We start from the raw sequence: 21,170 nt of genomic DNA, 5'->3' as shown, positions 1-21,170 counted from the left end.
TTAAGTAAGGCAAAGTAACACGGTTTTAATGCCTGACTGTTTTGTCAGATTCACAAACATGAAGTTATATCTAAAAGATTTAATTGAAATCAAATATAGCCTGTATTTCTGGCGAAAGAGCTGATTGCTAAAGGTGGTAGTTAATTGATATAATTTTTCTCCCTGAGACATAAAACCCAGCGAAATTCATTTCACTTATTGGGGACACTTTGACTTGATGATCCTCCGGAATTGAAGGATTATGTGTTTGAAGCTTGATTTGATTCCTCCGAAATATGTGAGCTTCATGGGCATAGAATGTAATGAAGTGAAGCAAATTGCTTTATGTTATTTAATGGAGAATGTGTTACCAGCTCAACATGCCTCTCATCATCTGTTCGCAATTGAAAATTATGATTTTAATACAAATTCGCCGGAATTTAGCTTCTAGAATGAGATGTTAATCTAACATCAAATCTACACTTTACATGTCTCGTTCATGGTAATATGTGGATACGTTTCTAGTGAGTTCTAAGTTCGAAACCCAATTCCACTGAAGGTTTGTCATGTAAGTGGACTTGGTGCTCGTTAAATCCGACTTAGTAAGCCAAACATCCTCTCGCCAATTAGGTGGCAAAGCTCTGAGATTAGGGCCGGGGGTGCTGTCTCATTATTCTCCTTGCTACGTTGGCGCGTTTCAAAATAACGGATCCATCCAAAAACGGTCCTTGTATTTTTTCAAAACTGTATGTTAGTGTAACATAAATTTTTGTTAATATGTCTAACTTTTTTTCTGATACTGGACCTTACTTTCCTTACCACATTATCGTTTGACATTCTATTGTGTATGTTCTATTAACATTGAGTAATGGGTCCTAATGCAAGGGCACCACTGCTCCTAAATGTTAGATATGATCCTGATAAATGTGTACTGTCAAAGAATTGTATTTCTTTAATTTTACAAATATTTTTTTTTTTTAATTTTATAAGTAAGTTAAATTAAAGTGCTTAAAACTTAAATTTGAAATTATTAATAGTAAATGATGGGGTGAATATAGCCATCGCGTAAAGCATGTCAAACTTCGTCAGTTTTGAAATCTATCGCACTTTTACTTGGGTATTTTTTTATTGGAAATTTATGTCGCCAAGCTATGGATTGTGCTTAAACACCGTGACATTAAGTAAATAAATTGCCAATAAATATCGAGTTGTCCTTTTTCTAAGGTTATAATCATCATATCATAAGTATCGATTATTTTAATTTGCCATCTTAATTTTGCCAACATCGCGTGACTCACTATCTGTTACCACAATCAATGAAGTAATTCATAAAGTTATTTCAAAAGATAATCCTTAATTTAAAAGCTATTAATTGACGCTTCTCTGTTTCCCCCTTTTTTATAAACGAAGCAGAAATAGCTAAATAAATGATTTTTTCGTAAATGGTTATTATTTTAACAGATTTATTTACTATCAGGCTTTGTATACAATGAATGAATTTTTTGTGGAAATGTAAATGTGTCCATTTTCCGTAGTTGTTGTGAAAAAAAAAGTATCAAATATCATAAAAATTTATATATTATTGTCCAGCGTATAGAATTATATGTCAACATATTTTCTAGTAGTTGCGTGCCCGAAGAATCGCTTTTGAATTTTTAAACTCGATTTGTTCCATCCCTGGAAGCATAATTTACGTACAAGTGGTACGAAATGCTTCACTCTGCTTTAGGATGTAAAAGCAAAAGATACAACTTTTTCTCTCAGTTATTTTATACTATGAGATTCTGATAGGGATTTTTTTGACACGTGTTGAATTTTAGGTAGCTTTAGCAGAATGTGGTAAACATTATTTATCCCTTCACTCGGAGTGTGAGAACTTGCAAAAATAAGCATTTTTATAGAGAGCGTGAAGCCTTAATTAACTAAAAAAGATGGAATTGGATCAGGAAATAAGGGAACATTTTTGAATGAAGTTAATATGGCTTAAATTAAGATAAAAATTAGAAAATTACTTAAGTTTAAATTTGATTAAGAGATATCATCACATATATACATTTAAAAAATTGAAATTTACTATCCCCAAATTAATTTTTATTCATATTTTGCTTTATTCACACACTTAAAAAAAAAAAAAAACTGAGTTGCTAGATCTCAAAACAGAAGTTAATATTTCTCATAGGATATTTCTAAACTCCTTCCAGCGTTACAGATAGTGCTGAACAATTATATATACTGATTTGAACAATTGGAATCTAATTTCACCTTCTGCTAGCCGACAAGAAGTTTATTTCATCATTTTCACCTTAAAATATAAAATTTTGTTACATTTAAATTTTTACACTGTCGCATATGGATTGGACTTCAAAGTCGTTATAAAATACACATGGCATTTGAATCACGAATTAATAATTTTAATAGGTTCCGGTATCCCCTCCCTATTTCTATTTTTTCCGATACATCTTTATAATCGTTGGATCTTTAAAGCTTATTCTATCGAATTCTAAAGATATGGCAACGACATTTTTTCCATTCCTTTCCCATGAAAGCACCGACACGAACCGATTATGCAGCAATTATTACAGTCGATTTTATCATCCCACTGCAGCAGGTGTCGGCGATATTTCCCTTTCTCTTTAAACATATGCCGACGCGACTCATCTTTCTATCCATCTTCGAAATGTATCATGTCTCCCTGCATTTTACGATCGTTTAAAAGCCTATCCTAGGCACGTCAGTATGTCATGAAAACACATCGCCGCCGCGCTTGCCTCCCATGGATTTGAACGAATAAAAATTGCAAATGTTTTTTATCCCCTCTTGTAGCAGCAAATCAAAAAACAAACTATGAGGGGGATAGAGAATTCTCCTCATTGAAATGGATTTATACACATCGTTCTTTTACAGCAGTGACTCGTGTTGATGTGTGTGTGCATCGGAATCTCGTTTTTATATCTTGTGTGAGAGGAGGCTGTGCATCATTTACTGGCACCCATTATCGTTATTGCCTTGTCCACTGGCGGCCGCTCGTGTCTAGAGTTTATTTTTAAACTGGCAGGAGGGATGATTTCAAAGGTGAAATCGCGGACTGCATCGTTTGGTGAGGGTGGACAATGATGGAGTGATCGTATCATTAGATAAAGTGGTTATGGATGTCGCTGAAATTAGCCTTTTTGTTTGGAGTGCTGAAGATGGTACTTACGGTAGTTTTTGTTATCTTTTTTTTTTCTCATTGTTTTTTCTTTTTAGGAGTAACTAAAAATAGATCATCGTATTATTATTGTTTTTTTTTTATATATATATATCTTTTGGTATTTCCGTTTTTCTGGTCACATTCAGGAAGAAATAGTTTTAAGCGTAAAGTATGGTTTGGTTTTTTTCGTTTTATTGTAATTCATTAAAACCTAAATTCAACTTTAATTTTCATTTGTTTTTGTTTTTTTCCCTAGATCAAAATTGTTAAAAATGTAAACAAAAGATGAATCGTAGCTTTTTATTGCTAGTACTAATTTTTTTTTCTTCTCAGGTTTCGAAAATATTACATTATGATATCTTTTATTATTTTTCTCTTGTAATTAATTGTTTTATCGATTAGTTAAAAATAAACCAGCGTATCATTTTTTTTGTTGCTTTCTATTAAATATTTTAATATTTCTATTTTTTTTGTAAGTACTAATTTTGAAACTTTTTTTACATTATATCAAGTAACGTTTCCATAGAATGAACTTTTATCTATGTTTGTATGCGTCACATGTACTGTATAGATCGCACCTGTCAAATTTAATTGCTAACATGGCCAAATAAACAAAATCTATGTTTATGTGGGCTACAAAGAGTAGATTTTAGTAGAAAAGTGGGATTTATTTCTAAAACACTGCAAAACCAGCGGGAGTGTTTTTCCCGATAGGTATTGCCCTCTGTATAAAAATTGGACTTTGAGCAAAGCTATTGTGACGTCTCTTAAGAGCAAATAGTCAACAACCTTTTAGTGCAATATGTTTTAATAAGTAATTAATTGCACACATCACAGGTACACATATATATAAAAGATATAAAGTTATTTCAGCATTAAATGGCCGTTTGTTAACAATTTTCTGAGACCATATTCCACGAAACACATCACGCACACATCGTTTTACCACATAACAAGACTCATCCTCACGTCACTCCATCACAACTTCTCTCGTTCTGTTTCTTGAGTTCGTACATAGAGGGCGCTAGTCAGTACATTATGAACGCCACGAGTGCTTAAATTTTTATTTTGTGCAATTTTTAATTGTGGTCTGCGCAACAGACCACATCGAAGGAATGGTCTGCAGTTTACATCAAGAATCAGGATATGGGAAGTGCAGTGGGTAATAATAAGTAAATTACCCAGACATTACGTCTTTAATGTCAATATGATACCATGGGATTTGATACATTCAAGACGAATCATGTGCACAATAAACAGAACAGGTTTAAAGCTAGAATGGGACTTTAAGCATCAAACGGATACAGACATTAAAGTTGCTTCCTTGAGGGAATCGTGAACATCAAGTTATGCGTGTGAGATTTAAAACAACCGATATTCCCGGCGTAATTGTCCGGTTTACTTGTCAAGAACGGCTAGTTACTTATATCCTAAATAGCGATTGAACTGAATGTATTTTAACTTTTCAAATACAGTTCATGTACAGTACACTCCCGATTATCCGCGGAATTGGGTGGCGCGGCCGCCGCGGATTACAAAAATCGCGGATAATCCGAAAAAAGCTGAAAACGGGTATAGCAAAAAAGAAAACATTCATTCCAACTTTGAAAAATCGTTTTATATACAATAAGACGTAAAATAAACAGCATCAACTGTTTAACTGACGCTTAATATTTCAGTATATCACTCAAAACTAACCTAAAATGCATTTTGTTAATGAAAACAGAAAAGTGCTTTGTATTTACGAGAGGCGTCAAGGATACACAGAAAAATGAATACATATGTACTGTTTTAATACTGTAATGTATTATGTAATTACAAAAGCATAACTGTAAAACTGCACCTTTTTGAAAAAATCAGTCAAAAAAAAAAAAAAAAAAAAAACTTTGTGCGGCAGGCGCGGATAATCGGGAGTCTACTGTATTCTAAAATGATTTTGAAGAAATTTTAATCTTTTTATAACGTTAGTGGAAAAAGTTGGAAACCTGATTTCTATATATTTAAAGATGCATACCATTGTATAGCGTTTTAAAAGTAAACTCTTCCGCTTTATTTATTAATTAAAAAATATTGTAATCGTCAAAAAATTCGAACTCGAGATTTTGACGAATCTGCACATTTCAGACCTTTTGAATTCAAAAAAACATATTTTTGGAATTATGTCTGTGAGCTCGATAAATCAAAACCGCTTTGATCTAGATGGATGCAATTTGGTATATTGTCTTTACTCCAAATTTATAGATTTCAATCAAAATCAATGGAATCAAGAGCTCTATTCAGAGGAGATCTGGTCTGTCCGGTCGTCCGAGTAGTAATTAACACGACAATTACAAAACGAAGAGAAGCTAAATGGATAAAATTTGGTACGGTTTAGGTATGTGTCAAATTTGCAACCAAATCCGTCGATGATCGTTCGTCAGTCACAAGCATGTAAATGCAGTAACTCGAACACTCATTGGCTAAAATATATGAAATTCGGTATGTAATTTTGCGACTACAATTCAGTTTTAAGTCAAATTTTGATTGTACTCTAGCGGAGAAAGTGACCAAAGTGCATATTCGGTTTTCTGGCACATGTGCATTAATCGCATCCCTACGATGAATTGTCCACTACTACGATGACTGTTAGGCTGTTTCGTAACCATTGTTAGCCCAGTGGCATATGCATATATATAGCATAGAAAGTTTGCGAGAAAAGCGGGGAGATCACATCGACGATTTCATTCGAAATTCAAATAACATCAATGTAATAAACACATAATCTTTGTTCAACTTTTTCATTTTTCCATGTCGAAAGCTTAAATTACAGTCTATTTCTTAAGCTTACTATCAAGTATAATCTAAAATTTATATCATTTATTCTATTAGCTTTTTGTTTAGATTATTCCGTATAATGAACCTACTTAAACTTTTCATTAACGTTAAAGGCGTGAATCGAATGTATCTGAGTAGTATTACTCGGATTTGTTTCGAAATAAAATTGAAACTCTATTTTATCCTTTTGAAATAAATGAAATTTAACTCCAGAAAATTTCGCCTTTTCCAATTTCCGTACCTGCATATTGCGCGCGATGGTATTAATTTGTTTCATTCGTCACTTTTCCCATTTCCGACATTTTTAATTGTTTTCTATTTTTTGTATTAGTTAACTTTGTGTTGCCTTTGATATTTTGGATTTTTCTATATTACCTTAATTTCTTTATTCATCGAATACGGACTAAACATTTTTTTTTTGGTACTAAATGTATCTTGTTAGAAGTTAATTTTAGAAAATAAATACTGAACTTGTTGCGGAAATGGATTTTTCGATTAGTTTTGTTTTCGTTCAGAAGAGTTGAAAATGTTGCTGATGGTATTTCTGAATTAGTATCTTAATGACTAAGGAACATAAGTTTGTGTAGTTAGTTTTTCTTTATGCCGCCACCACAATTGACTTTTTTTTTTATTATCATTAAAGTAGCATCTCCATTTGACATATTGTATTCCATGCTTGCTAGCCAGGATAGTCCCTAAATTTCATTTTTCAGTTTTCTTTAAATTTGATTTTAGTTAGTATAATTAGCACTTTTACTGAAGTTGGCTATTAATCGCTGAAATGCGCGTAATTCACAAAGATCTGAAAATCGAATATATATTTTGGACACCTTTTTCCGACCAATTGAAATCGAAATTTTACATAGCACTACGATTGTAGTCGCATCACATACCAATTTTTTAAATTTTTAATTCGTTGCGTTTTTGAACTGCCAGATTTGAAAGCATTCAAAAGTACAAGCTGACAGATGGTGAATTCCTTGAAAAATTTGATTCCAAATTTGTAACGGATCTATTTTATCGATATATAATCTGCGCGCTAAATTATATTTATCTATCCCTTTATGTTTTGTATTTATCGGGTTCTCCTGTACTTGGACAGACTGCTTTCTTTTGAATGGATTTCGTTCAAAATTAGACAGAAAAATACATAATTTTTTGTTTGTAAAGACCATATACCAAATTTTATCCTTCAAGCTCAGAGAGCTATTGAATTATTTTTTTCATAAACAGACAGACGTTATTCCAAAAATTGTATTTATTGGGTATAAATTCTATTTTATTAATTGTATTTTCGGATTCGGAGTGGTCGGAAATGAGGAGATTCGTCAAATCTCGAGTTCTACTTTTTCACACACAAAGCATGCGAAAAAGTAAAAAATGTCGAGACCGCCAATAGAAAAATAATTACCGCCAACGGATCTTCCTTTACGCCAAAAGACCTTTCACATTAAAAAGTAATATTGTTTTCATCATTTTTTATTGTATTTTTTATGCTAATGCAAGATTTATTAATTATTCATTTCTGAATCAGAGAAAAAGAACTACGATACTTCATGTATAAAATATGATGACCAATGATAAATTGGAGTACTGGTTATGTCTACTTTTATTTATCTAATTTTAATACTCTGAGAAAGAATCGCGGTGTTAAATGAGTTGAAAACACGGTGCGCTGATTTATACCGAAAAACGAAAAACTACTGAATACCTCTCCCATTTTCTTTCAAAATTTATGCCCTCCAAAGAGAAAACGCTGCGTTTGCACGAAGGTGCTGGCATCTCAATTTTTCATTGATTTTCTTCAGCGCACGCCTTTATAACGAAAATCTGACGATGGTTCCAGTCCACATTATCGGTAGAGATGATGCATCTTGTAAATAAATCTGGAAGCGATACCAAAAATGCAGGCGAATTCTGTTTTTGAGTCATTATCAATCATTTTTATCGACTGTGATAGGGAGAAGAAAATGGTATATGATTGAAGATATTTCCTAACGCCAAAGCGGGTTTTTGTCCCCTTTTTTTTCTTCTCTTTTTTTCTTCCTTTATTCAAGCCGGAATTCGTTAATTCGAGAAAACGTAGAGAATGAACTTTTTTTTCTTCTTCTCTTCTGCTAAATCGACCTTATTTGTTACTGCGTTGCCATCTGTCAAAAGCGTAATATCTGACAAAAATAAACTGGCTAAAGAGGAGGCCTAGCTCCTAATTTATCTTGTGTGGCATTGGGATTATGGGTGTGACTTTTGAAAGGCTGATTTTTTTTTTTTTGTATCAGTTGATGTTTTGTAATTATTTTAAGAGTTCATTGCTGCAATTTATTTGATTAGTATGTTTTTTAGAAGTAGATGTCATCTCTTAAGCTCTTTTGTTATCTCTGGAAGCTGTTTTTTAAGTTATTTTACTCTCCGTTTTTGAATAATCAGTGGAATTAATTTCTCGCTGAGACTATAATTTATTTGTCGACCTAATATTTTATGAGTAATTTTTCTGGCAATAATGAGGATAAGTTATTAGTGAGAACAAGCATTCAATTTATTAATCTTAATTGTGCTGCTATATAGAGTATTTGCTGTCCATATTTGTAAAATTTTTTCCTTCATCTGAATATTTTTAGTTCTCTCTGAGGGTTTTATTTAGAATTTTTCCTATTATATATTTGTGTATTTTTATAATTTTAAAGCTTAACTGATATTTATAATATTGCTAAAATCTTAGAGTTCCTTCTGTTTTTGAACCAATTTTGTTTAACAGAAATATACGAATTTCCATAGATTTTCTTTTTTCTTAAGACAAAAAAACTTTTTAAAGTGACCGAAAGTCTGGTTTTTTTATTCATTAACCTGAACTGTAAAGATGCCCCCTATTAGAATGAAATGTCCCATTTTAACGTGAATATTCATATTAAAAAGCTGTATGAAAAATTAACTAGACATGATTTTTTAAAAGCTGGCATTCTTTCCCGATTTTTATTCAAATACCGCATAGTTACTTTAATAGAGTACAGTCCTGGAACGAGACTTCTTTTCTGGGGATATAAGGTTATTTTTACGCATTTGTAAAATAAATAAATAATTATTTCGATGTGCGCGTGCGGTTCTTAAAAGTACTAGACGTGGGAGAAGTAATAAATTAATGTGACCTTTTAAATATAATTCACTTTTAGATGTATTTATTTTTGTTGACGGCTCATGTATAAAATGACATCACATTCTGAGACGGTTACAGTTTTTAACATTTTATTCTAGCTTGAAAAATATGCCACAATAAAATTAATTTGGAAAAAATCTCATGTGACTTTATTTTCATATACTCTTCATTCTTAGATTCGGAAACCCGCCACGCTTTTGCGAATGTATTAGGAGGTGTTTATTTTGTCAAACACGGGTTGAAAGGAAAGATGAAAGGAAGATATGATTACATTTAGCAATAGGGTGGAAGGTTATTCGCTGAATTAAGAAGCATAATAACCGTTCGTCTTGCTGCGTTTCACCCGTTTGTAAAGTGAAACCTTGTTGCATTCCACCTAAAATGCTGGTCTCCGGATCCTGAAACGAACAATACAGGTTGTTCTAACTTATCGTGACCCATTAATCAATTTTTAGCCCCTTAAAAATATACATATAATTCTAAGATCCAAGATATTTGTATTGCAAATTTCGTAGTGTTTGTTGTTTGTACATGGAATTGCGCCTATCCCCTGCGTTTTGAAGAGAGCAAGCTATGAACTCTTATTTATACTGTGGTCTCTAGAAAGAGTGTCCATCACGAGTTTGAGCAACAATTAATAAATTCACAACCCACTGAACTGAGTATATAAGAGAGTAATGAGTCAATTAATTTAGATTTATAAGATATATTGACTCAACAGATAGCTAGTTTATTTGGAGCTTTTGTTATGATTAAAAGGAAAAATTTTAAAAATGATTGAAATCAGCAACAAAATTACATTACATTACATTGTGCGAATAATTTGATGGAATATTTACGTCTCTCTTGATAGTTCATATCTTTATTTCTTACGGAATTTGGATGTAACTGATACATTGATTTTTAAGCTAACATACTGTTCGTCAACGGATTATGAGACGACCACATTTCGACGACTCCATCTCATTAAGGGTGAGACACGAAACGATGAGTGTATTTCCGGTATTCTCTTTGATCTTTTATTTCCCCTATTAGATACTAGTAAATGTAAACATCTCCTCCTTTCATCTTTCTTTTCACCCCTATTTTGACTAATTTAACCCATCAACGCATGCGCAAACGCGCGGATGGTTTTACAATCTGTTGCTGAACAGTAATCCAATCGCATATCACCTTTAACTATTTGAGAACAAACTAGCTAACTTATACAAGTGTTTCTTGTGAATAAATTAACTGTGGCAAATTAGATAATACAATATTTTAATTCAACTGAGATAATATGTGAACTTTCTAAATTAAGGCTTATTTGCATCTGTTAATTGCTTAATTCTTTTTTTAAAAAGCACTTCGAATTGTTATTCTACTCTTCTGATATTTAAAGATCCGCCATTAAAATTAAATTCGTTGGCATTGCATTTTGATTATTTAAAAGCGAAAATATTTCCATTTTGCGTAATTAAAATCCCTTATCTTAATACAATTGTGATTTTCCTCGAAATTCCACTGAAATATTTTAAATTAGAATTGGGTTCTTTTTCTCGTGCAATTTTTAAACAATGATCCTTGAGATAATTATATTCGCGATGGCATTTAAAAGGCAAATATCATTTTAGATTAATTAAATTTGTAGATTTTCTTTCCGTCTTCCGGTTTATGCCATACTTTTAGATTCAAATCTCTTTTCTCTTTAATCTTGTCGAAACCATATTAATTTGTTCCAACAATGATTGTCTTGTATAAATTAATGGAGAACTGAATAATTTGTTTGGTCGATCAGTTGAGCGTCGATGCAGGATAGCATCGATTTCGAGGTAACATCAAACGTTGAAGATTTTGCAATTACAATATCAAATTAAGCTCTTTGAAACATTATACATCTTCAGATTACCTTCTTGAAGATATTAACTGAAAAGGGAATCGATTATCGTCCTTTTATTTAGAATATGAATATTTAGGATATTATTATGGCTTTAAGGCATTTATAAGTTATTCGGTGTATGAATTTAATTTACAACCGAAATCTCTAATAGTGATGAAAGTATTTATCTGTGTATTGAAATTGAGTAATGGTATTGCCTAAACATGCAGTATTAATGCAGTATCTTAAAGGGCACTTTAAATTTGTAATTTAATCTTAGAATTTAGTCTTAGATTTCTGATTATTTCTTATAGGCATTATGTGATTTCCAAGTACTAACTTTCGTTAGAAGCTGTTGTAAAACTTTACTTTGAAAAATGCTCAGTAAATCGCCGCTTCGCACTTAATCTTAGTTTTGGTTACCTGATCCGATTAAAAATTATCAGCTCCGATCCCAGAACGATTTTGAGCGGTTTTAAAAATGAATGTTAATCGAACTAAACTGCACAACATTTAATGCATTTAAAATACCATTAAAAAAGAGCTCCAACAATTATAATAGAAAACTGTCGATTGACAGTTCGATTAATTTTTGTATTGAGATCCAGTTTTTTACAATTTTGCTTTGCTTTATTTCTACGATGCACTCTAAAGCTATTCGAGTGCTGTTTTGGAATACTTCTCGAAATTTTAACCATGGTGAAAGAGAAAACATCAAAAGCTGATTTTCAGAAACTTCATGTCACCCAAACTGTAAAAATTTTTATACTTTATAGCATGCAGAAGCCTGGTGCGCACGTTCAATATTGTGTTGGACAAATCAGCGGAGTGTAGTACTTTTATAACAATTGAATAATACTCACATTCCACTAATTTACTTCCAAACTTGAGGAACATGATCAAATGTGTTGCTTATTATCTTGCTGGTCATATGTCGGTTGCATATACCCGACTGTAAAGTTCTTACCCGAGTATTGGTCATTTTGGTCGTCTTGGTAAATGTTAAATAGAAAGAAATCCAGGAACGGATTGAGCCCGTAAATAAAGAAGTTTTTCGGTGAAAGCAGATTTGTGAATATGTGATTCTCCGTTCTCAATAGTCGAGACTCTATCATCAAGCCATGATTCCAGTGAGTTATTATCAGCGTACTGAACTTGAAATTTAGATTAAGATAAGGACAACCATAATGGCGATACTGCTAATTGAATCCAAAGTATTATTTAACGCGGATTATTCAATTATCTGCTTTTGCATTTTCTGATTAATTTAAAGACATACGATATCTGTGTACTGGGGAAGGAGGAATCCTAAAAATATTTGCACTTTTTCAGTGCTGGCGTATAGAGAAATTTGACTGTGCGTTTTGCAGTTAAGCAGAATTTTTGAATTCAAATTGGTTTTTAGATAGAAACTTGTTAAACTTTCGAAGGCTTTTCCAGGGATGCAATGGCAGTGAATTAACAATTTTTCACGTTTTTTTGCAATGTGTAGAATTAGTTATTAAATCGATCTAACCTTCAAAACAAATGAACAAGCTAGTTTTCAAAGCAGCTAGTCATTCTGTTTGATTATTTTAAAGCGCATTTTTACCTGTATCTTTCAGCATCAGATATTCAGACCATATCTTACTTCTGTTTTCTGTAATTTTAGGTTCGTCATCTGATTATTTTGAAATTTTAATGATAGTATAGCTTTGAAAATAATGCCTTTATAAGTTCTGTTTTGTATGCAATATTTATTGACTATTTTTCTTTCTTACAGGTCCCTGATTTATCCCATCATGGTAATTTACTGGGAAGGTGATAACCAACATCCTAGATAAATGAACGACTGAGCTATGGAACATCACATCCAACTCTTGGATTTTCTCCTATTCCCTTATCATAGATCAAAATTCTGTGCACTAAAGAAAGAAAGCCTTCTCGACAAAACTTAAGACATCAGATCACCAAAAGTTAATTTGTCCTGTTTCATTCTTGGCTGTAAATTATGTTTCCGGATTTATTAACCGAAAGGACGTGATACTGTGTAATAATCATAGCAATTGGAAGGAAGAAATTAGTGATTTTTTTTGTTGTGTTGCCTTTTCACCTGTCAGAGACCCTGACTCTCATGCACTTGACTTGTTTCAAATCCACTCGAAGACAGTGTTCGTTTGAAGTCCAGGTCATCAATACATGATCTATCTAAAGAGGCATGGTCGTGGAAGTCATCTTCCGTAAAGTGAAACGTTTTGGTTCTAGTGTGGTACAAAAATGTTGCATCTCCCACCGACCAGCAATACGCAAACTCTGGTACTCAGCTTGTGCCCTGAGTATTGTATCCCTTGTAATATGTGCTTACTATATCACCAATGTCCAACTGAACAGGTTAGTTTATATATATATATATATAGAAATGCTTTTTTTTTATTATATTGTGTATGTGAAATATTTTGTGGAACCGCTAATTGGTTTGCTAGTTTGCCAAACTCTCAAACTGCTAAAAGTTATTAGCCGTAGTCAAGTTGAACTTTATTTTGGCAAGAAGGAAATACGTAACCATTTTCATGCTTTTAATTGGTCGTTCAAAATATGCCTATGGCTCAAAATATGCCACATATTGCCCTGACCTATCATATACCCGGATTGGGAGGATCAGAGAGAGGGAGAATTTAAATAAAAATTATGGATGTTGTAAATTCCTATGATAAGGAAAATTGAAAGGGGAATAATCGAAACGTAAAATAATTAGATCAGGAGTAAATTTAATAAAACGAAATTTTAAAAATAATTTTAATACTTTTTCTTTCTCTCTCTTTTTAGTTGGAGGGGGGGGGGGAGGTAAACAAAACTTTTAAAATACGATCTCTTCCCTCCATTTCCTTTCATTCATCGAATCGGAATGCACATATATGCATTTGAATTTTTAAAAGATATCTTTTTTTTTTTTTGCAATACCATTTACATACGTAAATTGCATTTCAAAAAATATTGTTCGTAGCAACAAAATCATTCATCCGTGGCGATATCATTGCAAAAAAAAATTTGTTTATTAAAAAAACAAAACAAAAGTATTGTTCATAATTTGCCTTTCTTTTACTTCGCACCTAATTAAGATGTTTTAATGTGCGATTGTTCACTTTATTGGTTGTTTTAAAGTATTCTTGGTTAATATTTTTTTTTTCTCAAGATTAACAGCTTAATATTTAAACACAAAAATATGTTTCAACTCAGCCCCCGCCGCTTATTATCTGTTCCGATATCCCAATACATGTATAGTGGGTGTTTTTGGTAGCCAACCAGAGAACTTAAAACTCGAACATTTTTCTTATTCTTTTTTCTCCAGATTTTGGGATTTTTATTTACATTTTGACTGAGCTGCAGGCGAAAAGTGTATGATGGGAGCTGTTCCCATTTTAAGATTTTAATAGTATCCATTAATCTCTAAATATAATTGGAACAATATAGCCTTTTAATTATTGTAACTATTTTTTCTGTATTAATCGGTAGGTAGTAGCTATTATATAAATGCCTATTTAAACTTAAAATTCGAGGAATATATTTCATATTAGATGTGCGAAAAATCAACAGTCATGGATGCTTCCTGGATAATTGCAAAACTATATAGCTTCTTATGAATTCGGATCAAAAATAACTTAACTTTTAGAAGTAACATAATTTGATGTTTTGCTGTTGTATTTTTTTAATGCTCCTGCTTACTGTTTATGAAATAAATCGAAATCGGCCACTTTCTTATACTCATTGTGCTGGGTTTAAGTTAAATCTTTGATGTCTGTATTTTATATCAACCTGTTGAGAATTAATCCAAATTGATTGATGAATCCCCGAATAATCAAAATGTTATTTTATTTTTGAATCTAAAACTGCCGAGATGGAGATATTTACCATTCTTTATGCCACCAGCAAGTATTCAAGTAAACGGACTATTAGGAACCCAGAGTCCTCTAGAGTAATTAAATTAATTTTAGAGAATAGATGATTGTTACATTATCAGATTGAAATAATCTATTATTAAAAATTATAAGATTTTAAATGGTAGTTGGTTACTTAGAAAATACCATGTAACATTTAACACTGCTATCAAATATTCAAATCAGAAAACCAATCGCCCATATTTAACAATCAGGAGATAAGAGATTCCGTGCTTCTCAGTTGCAATTAAGCAAGTCTACTATATCAGTTAAATATCTGCCATATTTTCCATTCAGTTGCATCGTCTTGTTGAATGTCCATTATTACCTGTTACAAACTTCGAATCAGAATATGTAAATAGAAATCTTCGAAGCTCCATCGGATGTAAGCTGTTCAGCATTATGTCCTATTCACTCATGTACCATGGGATGGTATGGAATATCTTTATTAATGTTCTGATCGATGTTCACATGCACCTGGAACTCCCTCACGTAGTCCGTGGTGACCTTACTCTCTCTCTCTCTGTCTGTCTGTCTCTCACGCACGACTCCATTAGTAATTACCTTTCTCTATTAATATGTTACCGTAAATACAACATACGGTAATGATATCGTAACGGGGCTCTCGCCGGGAAATGGGACGCCCGCCAAATTTCTAAGGGATCAATGCTTGGTTAACGATAATGATTTCCTGTGAGCCTCTGTCAAATCCCAGCGGTGGGCAGGGGCGTCCCTTTGTAGTTGCCTTCCCCAGGGAAGCCCTGCTGCTGCAATGATTCCTTTATGAAGGTTACAAATGCATATAGTGACTCACTTTTTCTCTTTTCGATTTCATTTCTAAATCTGGTATTGTTAGATTGTTAAGGAAGAACCTTTAAAAGTAATCAGCTTATCTGTAATTGTACTGTTAAGGTTTAATGATTGCCATTTATATGTCCCCGTGGTTTCTAACTTGATATTCTGTTCATTGTAGATGTTTGGTTGTTATTGTTTCTGGTTCTTTCTAAATGTCTTCTTGTGAAATAAAAAGTTAGATTTTCCAATTTGGAATAATGGAAGTTAGTTATGGTATTATGGCTCCAATTAAACGACAAATTTTGCTATTATTTTCTATTTCATGCTTAACGTTGCCTCATGATGGAGGCGTAGCTTTTCATAATTCAAGATGAGTTTAATTATGGATTTTAAAGCTTTTAGAAACAAATGTGAAAGCTTTCCGATTTTTCAGAGTCCGATTCTCAGAATAAATTAAGATCAAACATTTAAAATTCTTTTGTCCGGTTGGAAATCCGTCCACATCGTTTGATATTTTATTCGATGTTCGATTTAGATAAGAAGCGGGATATTTTTTCATTATCATTATAAATCATGTTTTACGAAATTAGTTTAAATGCGCGAGAAAACTCGAAGACTTACGATGGAGAATAACAATATATTCACTTGTTTAACTTTTTATTTAAAGCGTCAGCATATTCTCGTAAAATTTAAATATAGAAGCCGAAACGTCAGCCGAAGTCGTATTGAACACATTTCGCTAACCGTCAGATGCGCCTTATAAAGCACTCTTGTATAGATAGATCTGTGTAAAAGTAACTGATTATGTTATGAAATAATTGAAATAAAAATTTATGACAGAAATCTTAATTTATAGAATGACAGTACATTTTAATCCGTCCTAACTTAGACTTTTCAGCCTTTTATATATGCTAGCCACCTTTGGCGATCAACTGGTTCGGCAGTATTAATGATCTTTAAAGTTTCCAATTCAATATTTTATATAATTTTGTCTTTTAATGGCTTTTTCTGAAAAATATTTTTAAGCTTCAGATTTTGATAGTTGTATAATTCAGTCATACTATTAGTAGTATATTAGAGTGGAAATGATAAAATGAAATTAATATAAAAACATTTTTTTTTTTTACTGAAACCAGATGATTAGAGTGATTATTACATGTATAAAACCATGTTTGCCTTAAATTAAATTGTTTTATTGAATCAATAATATAGATATTGTAAAAAATCATAGAAAACTTTTCCTCCATTTACTTTTTAGAAAATATCATATTTCAATTTTTTTATTATTATTATTATTATTTCATACAAGCACGTGCTGAAAATTAAACTTTTATATGTTTTTCATATATGTTTCATATGTTTGTTTATATGTATATTTTATATGTTTGCAATAATAGTTAATTTATTTTTTAATTAGAATTTCCGTTAATTTGAGGGCAACACTTTCATAAAAGCGAATTTTTTCCCATTGACTTGCAGGTGCAGGTTAAATTTTATTTTGCACTAAATAAATTATTGAAAAATATGGTTCAAATATTTGTTTAAAAATTCATTAAAAAACGAAAGTTAATTTATAAGTTAAAGCAATGGTATCATTATAAAGATAATTTGAGTTTTAATTTGATGCAAAAAGGAATTTTGCTCAATTTTTAATTAATTAATGTTCTATTAAAAAAATTCAAAAAATCGCTCCAAGGTGCATTTCCGACTTCCAGGGTATACACATGCCAAATTTGTAGCTGTAGTCGAACGGCCTGGCCTGTAGAGTGCCAACACACACATTGAGCTTTATTATAAATATTAGCAGCTGCGTGGTTGAATAGAAGAAAACCTTTTGAATTTTTAAAACTTCGATTTATTTCACCACAGGAGGCATAATTTCCGTACAAAGAATGTCTGCATCGTTACACAAGAAACCAAAATTTTTCTCTTCAGTGATTTTACTATGAGATTTTGATAGGGATTTCTTCGATTCGTGTCGATTTAGGAAAGGGAATTTTAAGTATCTTTAAAGGAATGTTACAAGCATTAAGAATTTGTATCCCGTCATTCGGAGCGTGAGAAATGCCAAGACCAACAGTTTTATAGAGCGCGTGTAGAATTAATTAAATGAAAAGTGGAAATTAGATCATTGGATCATAAGAGAACATTTTAGAAGAAAATTAATATTTGCTAAATTAAGAAAAAAAAATTAGGAAATTAATTAGGATTTAAATTAAATTAAGAAATTATATATATATGATCTTAATCTAATTTATGCTGATTAAATGAAACTTTAGTACTGCTGGCAAAATCAAAATAATAGTGATAATTTTTCAATTTTAATATGAACAATGTTTCAGCCTTCAGTTATATTGCACAGTGATTCCAAACTCAAGGTTTTTATATTTATTTTCAATGGATTTAAACTCGAACTCGCGACCTCTTTTCTAACCACAAAGCTTTATCAGGCCGCCATCATACGAATTTTTGTTTTAATTGTTTTATATTATTATTCTCAAATGTATCTTGGATTGCCTTCTAGCTTTTTCTTTTAATTTATTCATAAGTATAAAAAAATAATTTTTCCTACTCATTGTTTGCTAAACTTTTCTTCCTTAAAGTTTTATCTTATAATATTGTTTTTTATGCGCTGATTCTAAGAGATAAGCTGTACTCGGCCGTGAACAAACGCTTTGATTTGCTCTTTGCATTTCGCGTTTCCAAGAGATTCTGGATGGTAATGGCTATTCAATTCTTTCTTATCTATTTTAAAATAAAGCAGCTGCTTCAGCGTTCTGATTCAGTGTTTCATTAACTCTTTATCTTTCCGTTACTAATTATCCATTGTTTAAGACATTTTGATGGTGTTTCGTTGGTCCTTCTATCATCTAAATCATTGTAACTGTCTAGTGTTCTGTGTGTAATTTTAACGTTTCCCAATAAATATATTGAGTAGTAGCCGCTTTTGGCGACCAACTGGTTCGTTGAAAATATTGGTTATGTATAGTTTCAGTTAGATCTCTCATATATAACTTGATGTTTATAATTTCCTTAACGAAGTATTTTTAAGCATGAAATTGTAATAAATATCGAAGATTGGTTATTTTGTTGCACGCATAGTGCCATTAAAAATATATAATTACTTGGATCATCGATCTTCTGATTGTATGTTATATTCCGCGGTACTGTAGCTTCTTCACTTTCTTGTTTTTTGTATAAATTGAGCAGATAATAAACGAAATCTTTCTTTCGTTGAATATCCAAAGTATATCGAGATAATTCTTAGTTTTGCTCGAATTTGGTCATATGTTAACAATTCTGGATAAAAAAAAAAGTTGTATTCGTTAGTTTTGATGGTGACGATGATAAGCCATATTTAAATAATTTTTCATTGCCGATATAATAGCGATACTATGCACACAAAATATTTCGCATTTAAAGTCCTGCTTGTATGTGTACACAGTGAAGCAATGGGAATTATAATTAAAACTAGAGAAAAAGTTATGGGGAATTACTAAAAAGCTAATTTTTTTACTGTTAAAATGGTGTAAAAAATGATTTTTTTTCTCCTGCAGTAGTTATGTTCCGATATTATTTGATGGAAAACGTTGTCATTTAGATTAATTCTAATTAACCCTTTCATTGCGGTAGTCCTTTCCCCCTTATTAATGTCAATGAACATGGCACAGTGCCGAAAAGTGTGCATATTGCTTACCGGCTAAATATTCGTGACTGAAAGTCTAAATACTGACCTGACTTCTGAGCAAACTGTTGAAGAGTGATTCTTGTTCATGTTACTTCAGAGCCCATTGTGTGTGTGCTTATTTTATGGCGTAAAACAAACGCAGAACGAAACAAACATTTTTAAATGCCATCAATGTATAAGACATGCACACATACAAACAAAAAGTATGCTAGCTAAAGTGGCGCTCGAACATACAAGTCATCGAATGGACGTCCTCTATATCTGGCGCTCGTATCCTAAATTTTAAAATTCCTTAAAAATTATGGGGAAACTCATTCTTAGTTGAGTATGAGTTTAGAGCCAAGAAGTAATTAAGATCAAATTTGGTAGCTTTAAATACAACGACGTTCATAGTAAAACGCTTTGATAGTTTCATCATGCATATTACGTGACACAGCTTACCTATATGCAAATATACCAACATTATCATATTAATAATAGAAAACTAGAAATGGAAGACGCTGTAAGTCTATACTTATAATAAAGCTCAATGTGTGTGTGTGTGTGTGTGTGTGTGTGTGTGTGTGTGTGTTGGCGCTCTACAGGCCAGACCATTTGACATACAGCTACCAAATTTGATACATGTATACCTTGGAGGTTGGGAATGTGCACCTATGGTTTCTTTTTTCGAATTTTTAATTAGAATTTTAATTATTAATTAAAAACTAACTTTCCCGCCAAAAAAATCTTCCATTTTCCCCACCGCCAACTTTTCCGCCAAAAAAATCTTCCATTATCCCCAGCGCCAAAGAGAAAGGCTTCAGTTTTTTTTTCTCCCAACAGTAATGAGGCTAGGATTAAAATTTTTCGGCGGATTATTTCAATCGGTTCTGTTTATTTTCTTAATGTTTGATGCATTTAAAATTAAACATTGTTAATGAATCAATCTTTCAGATTCATTCTGAAGTACTTTTGAATTAAAATAAAACAGAATAAAGGAAATTAAAAATTTCTAATCCACATAGCGTTACCCCAACTGGTGTAGAAAAAATCACGTATTTGCGTTACGTAACTGGCGAAGAAAATTCACGCATGCGCATTCTGTTCTGATTGTTGCCATGACAACGTTATCAATGGATGATTTAAATTATTTTTGGGTTAGTTGCATGCTTTTGTAAGTAAATTGTATTTATGTTAGTTATATATTTTTTGTATATGCTTATAGTTTTAAGTACATCGTTTTTTAAGTAGTTTTTTTTAAAACCTGTTTTCAACCGTTTATTTTAAACGATTCGTTTTATTTTCATAGTGTTTGATGCATTTAAATTTAAACATTGTTAATGAATCGATCTGCTCATAATGAATCTAAGAAAATTTTGTTGACAAACTCTTGAGTTATTACATAAATTAAAAAAGATATTCTTTAGTGCCCATAAAGTTTAAACGCTGTGTGACTCTATTTTCAGTAACCAGATTATAAAAAAATGCTTTGTTTCAGTAAAAAATATTATTATATTAATTGAAGATTAATTCTTTCCACTTTAATTTAAAGCATAAATTCTACGGGTGCTAACAGAAAATGAGAGAGATACATATTACGTTATGACTGAAGGCCTTTATAATATTATGAATGAATTATATGATAATCAAAATTTGAAGTTTTAAAATATTTTGATGAAGAAGCTATTTAAGTAGAAATTGCATAAAATATTTAATTATTAAAATTTTAACGAACATTAAGATTGGCGAACCGGCTGGTCGCCAAAGGCGGCTAGTATCAAATAAGTAAATGAAATAAAAAA

At 31.7% G+C, this 21,170-nt stretch overlaps 1 protein-coding gene across 2 annotated transcripts in view; it reads left to right on the top strand.

The window, feature by feature from the left end:
• The window catches only part of LOC129988090 (bifunctional heparan sulfate N-deacetylase/N-sulfotransferase-like), a 133,627-nt gene that overhangs the window by 79,396 nt on the left and 33,061 nt on the right, over window positions 1-21,170 (top strand). For both annotated transcript variants that reach the window (XM_056096215.1, XM_056096214.1), the window contains one exon: window positions 12,755-13,362. In XM_056096215.1, the coding sequence (XP_055952190.1) occupies window positions 13,190-13,362 (173 nt within the window). In that variant the 5' untranslated portion in view covers window positions 12,755-13,189. The remainder of the gene's footprint in view (window positions 1-12,754; window positions 13,363-21,170) is intronic.

The sequence above is a fragment of the Argiope bruennichi genome, chromosome 10 (assembly GCF_947563725.1).
Source record: "Argiope bruennichi chromosome 10, qqArgBrue1.1, whole genome shotgun sequence".
NCBI classification, from domain to species: Eukaryota; Metazoa; Arthropoda; class Arachnida; order Araneae; family Araneidae; genus Argiope; species Argiope bruennichi.
Note: the sequence above shows the minus strand (reverse complement) of the source record. Positions and strands in the feature narration are given on the sequence as shown.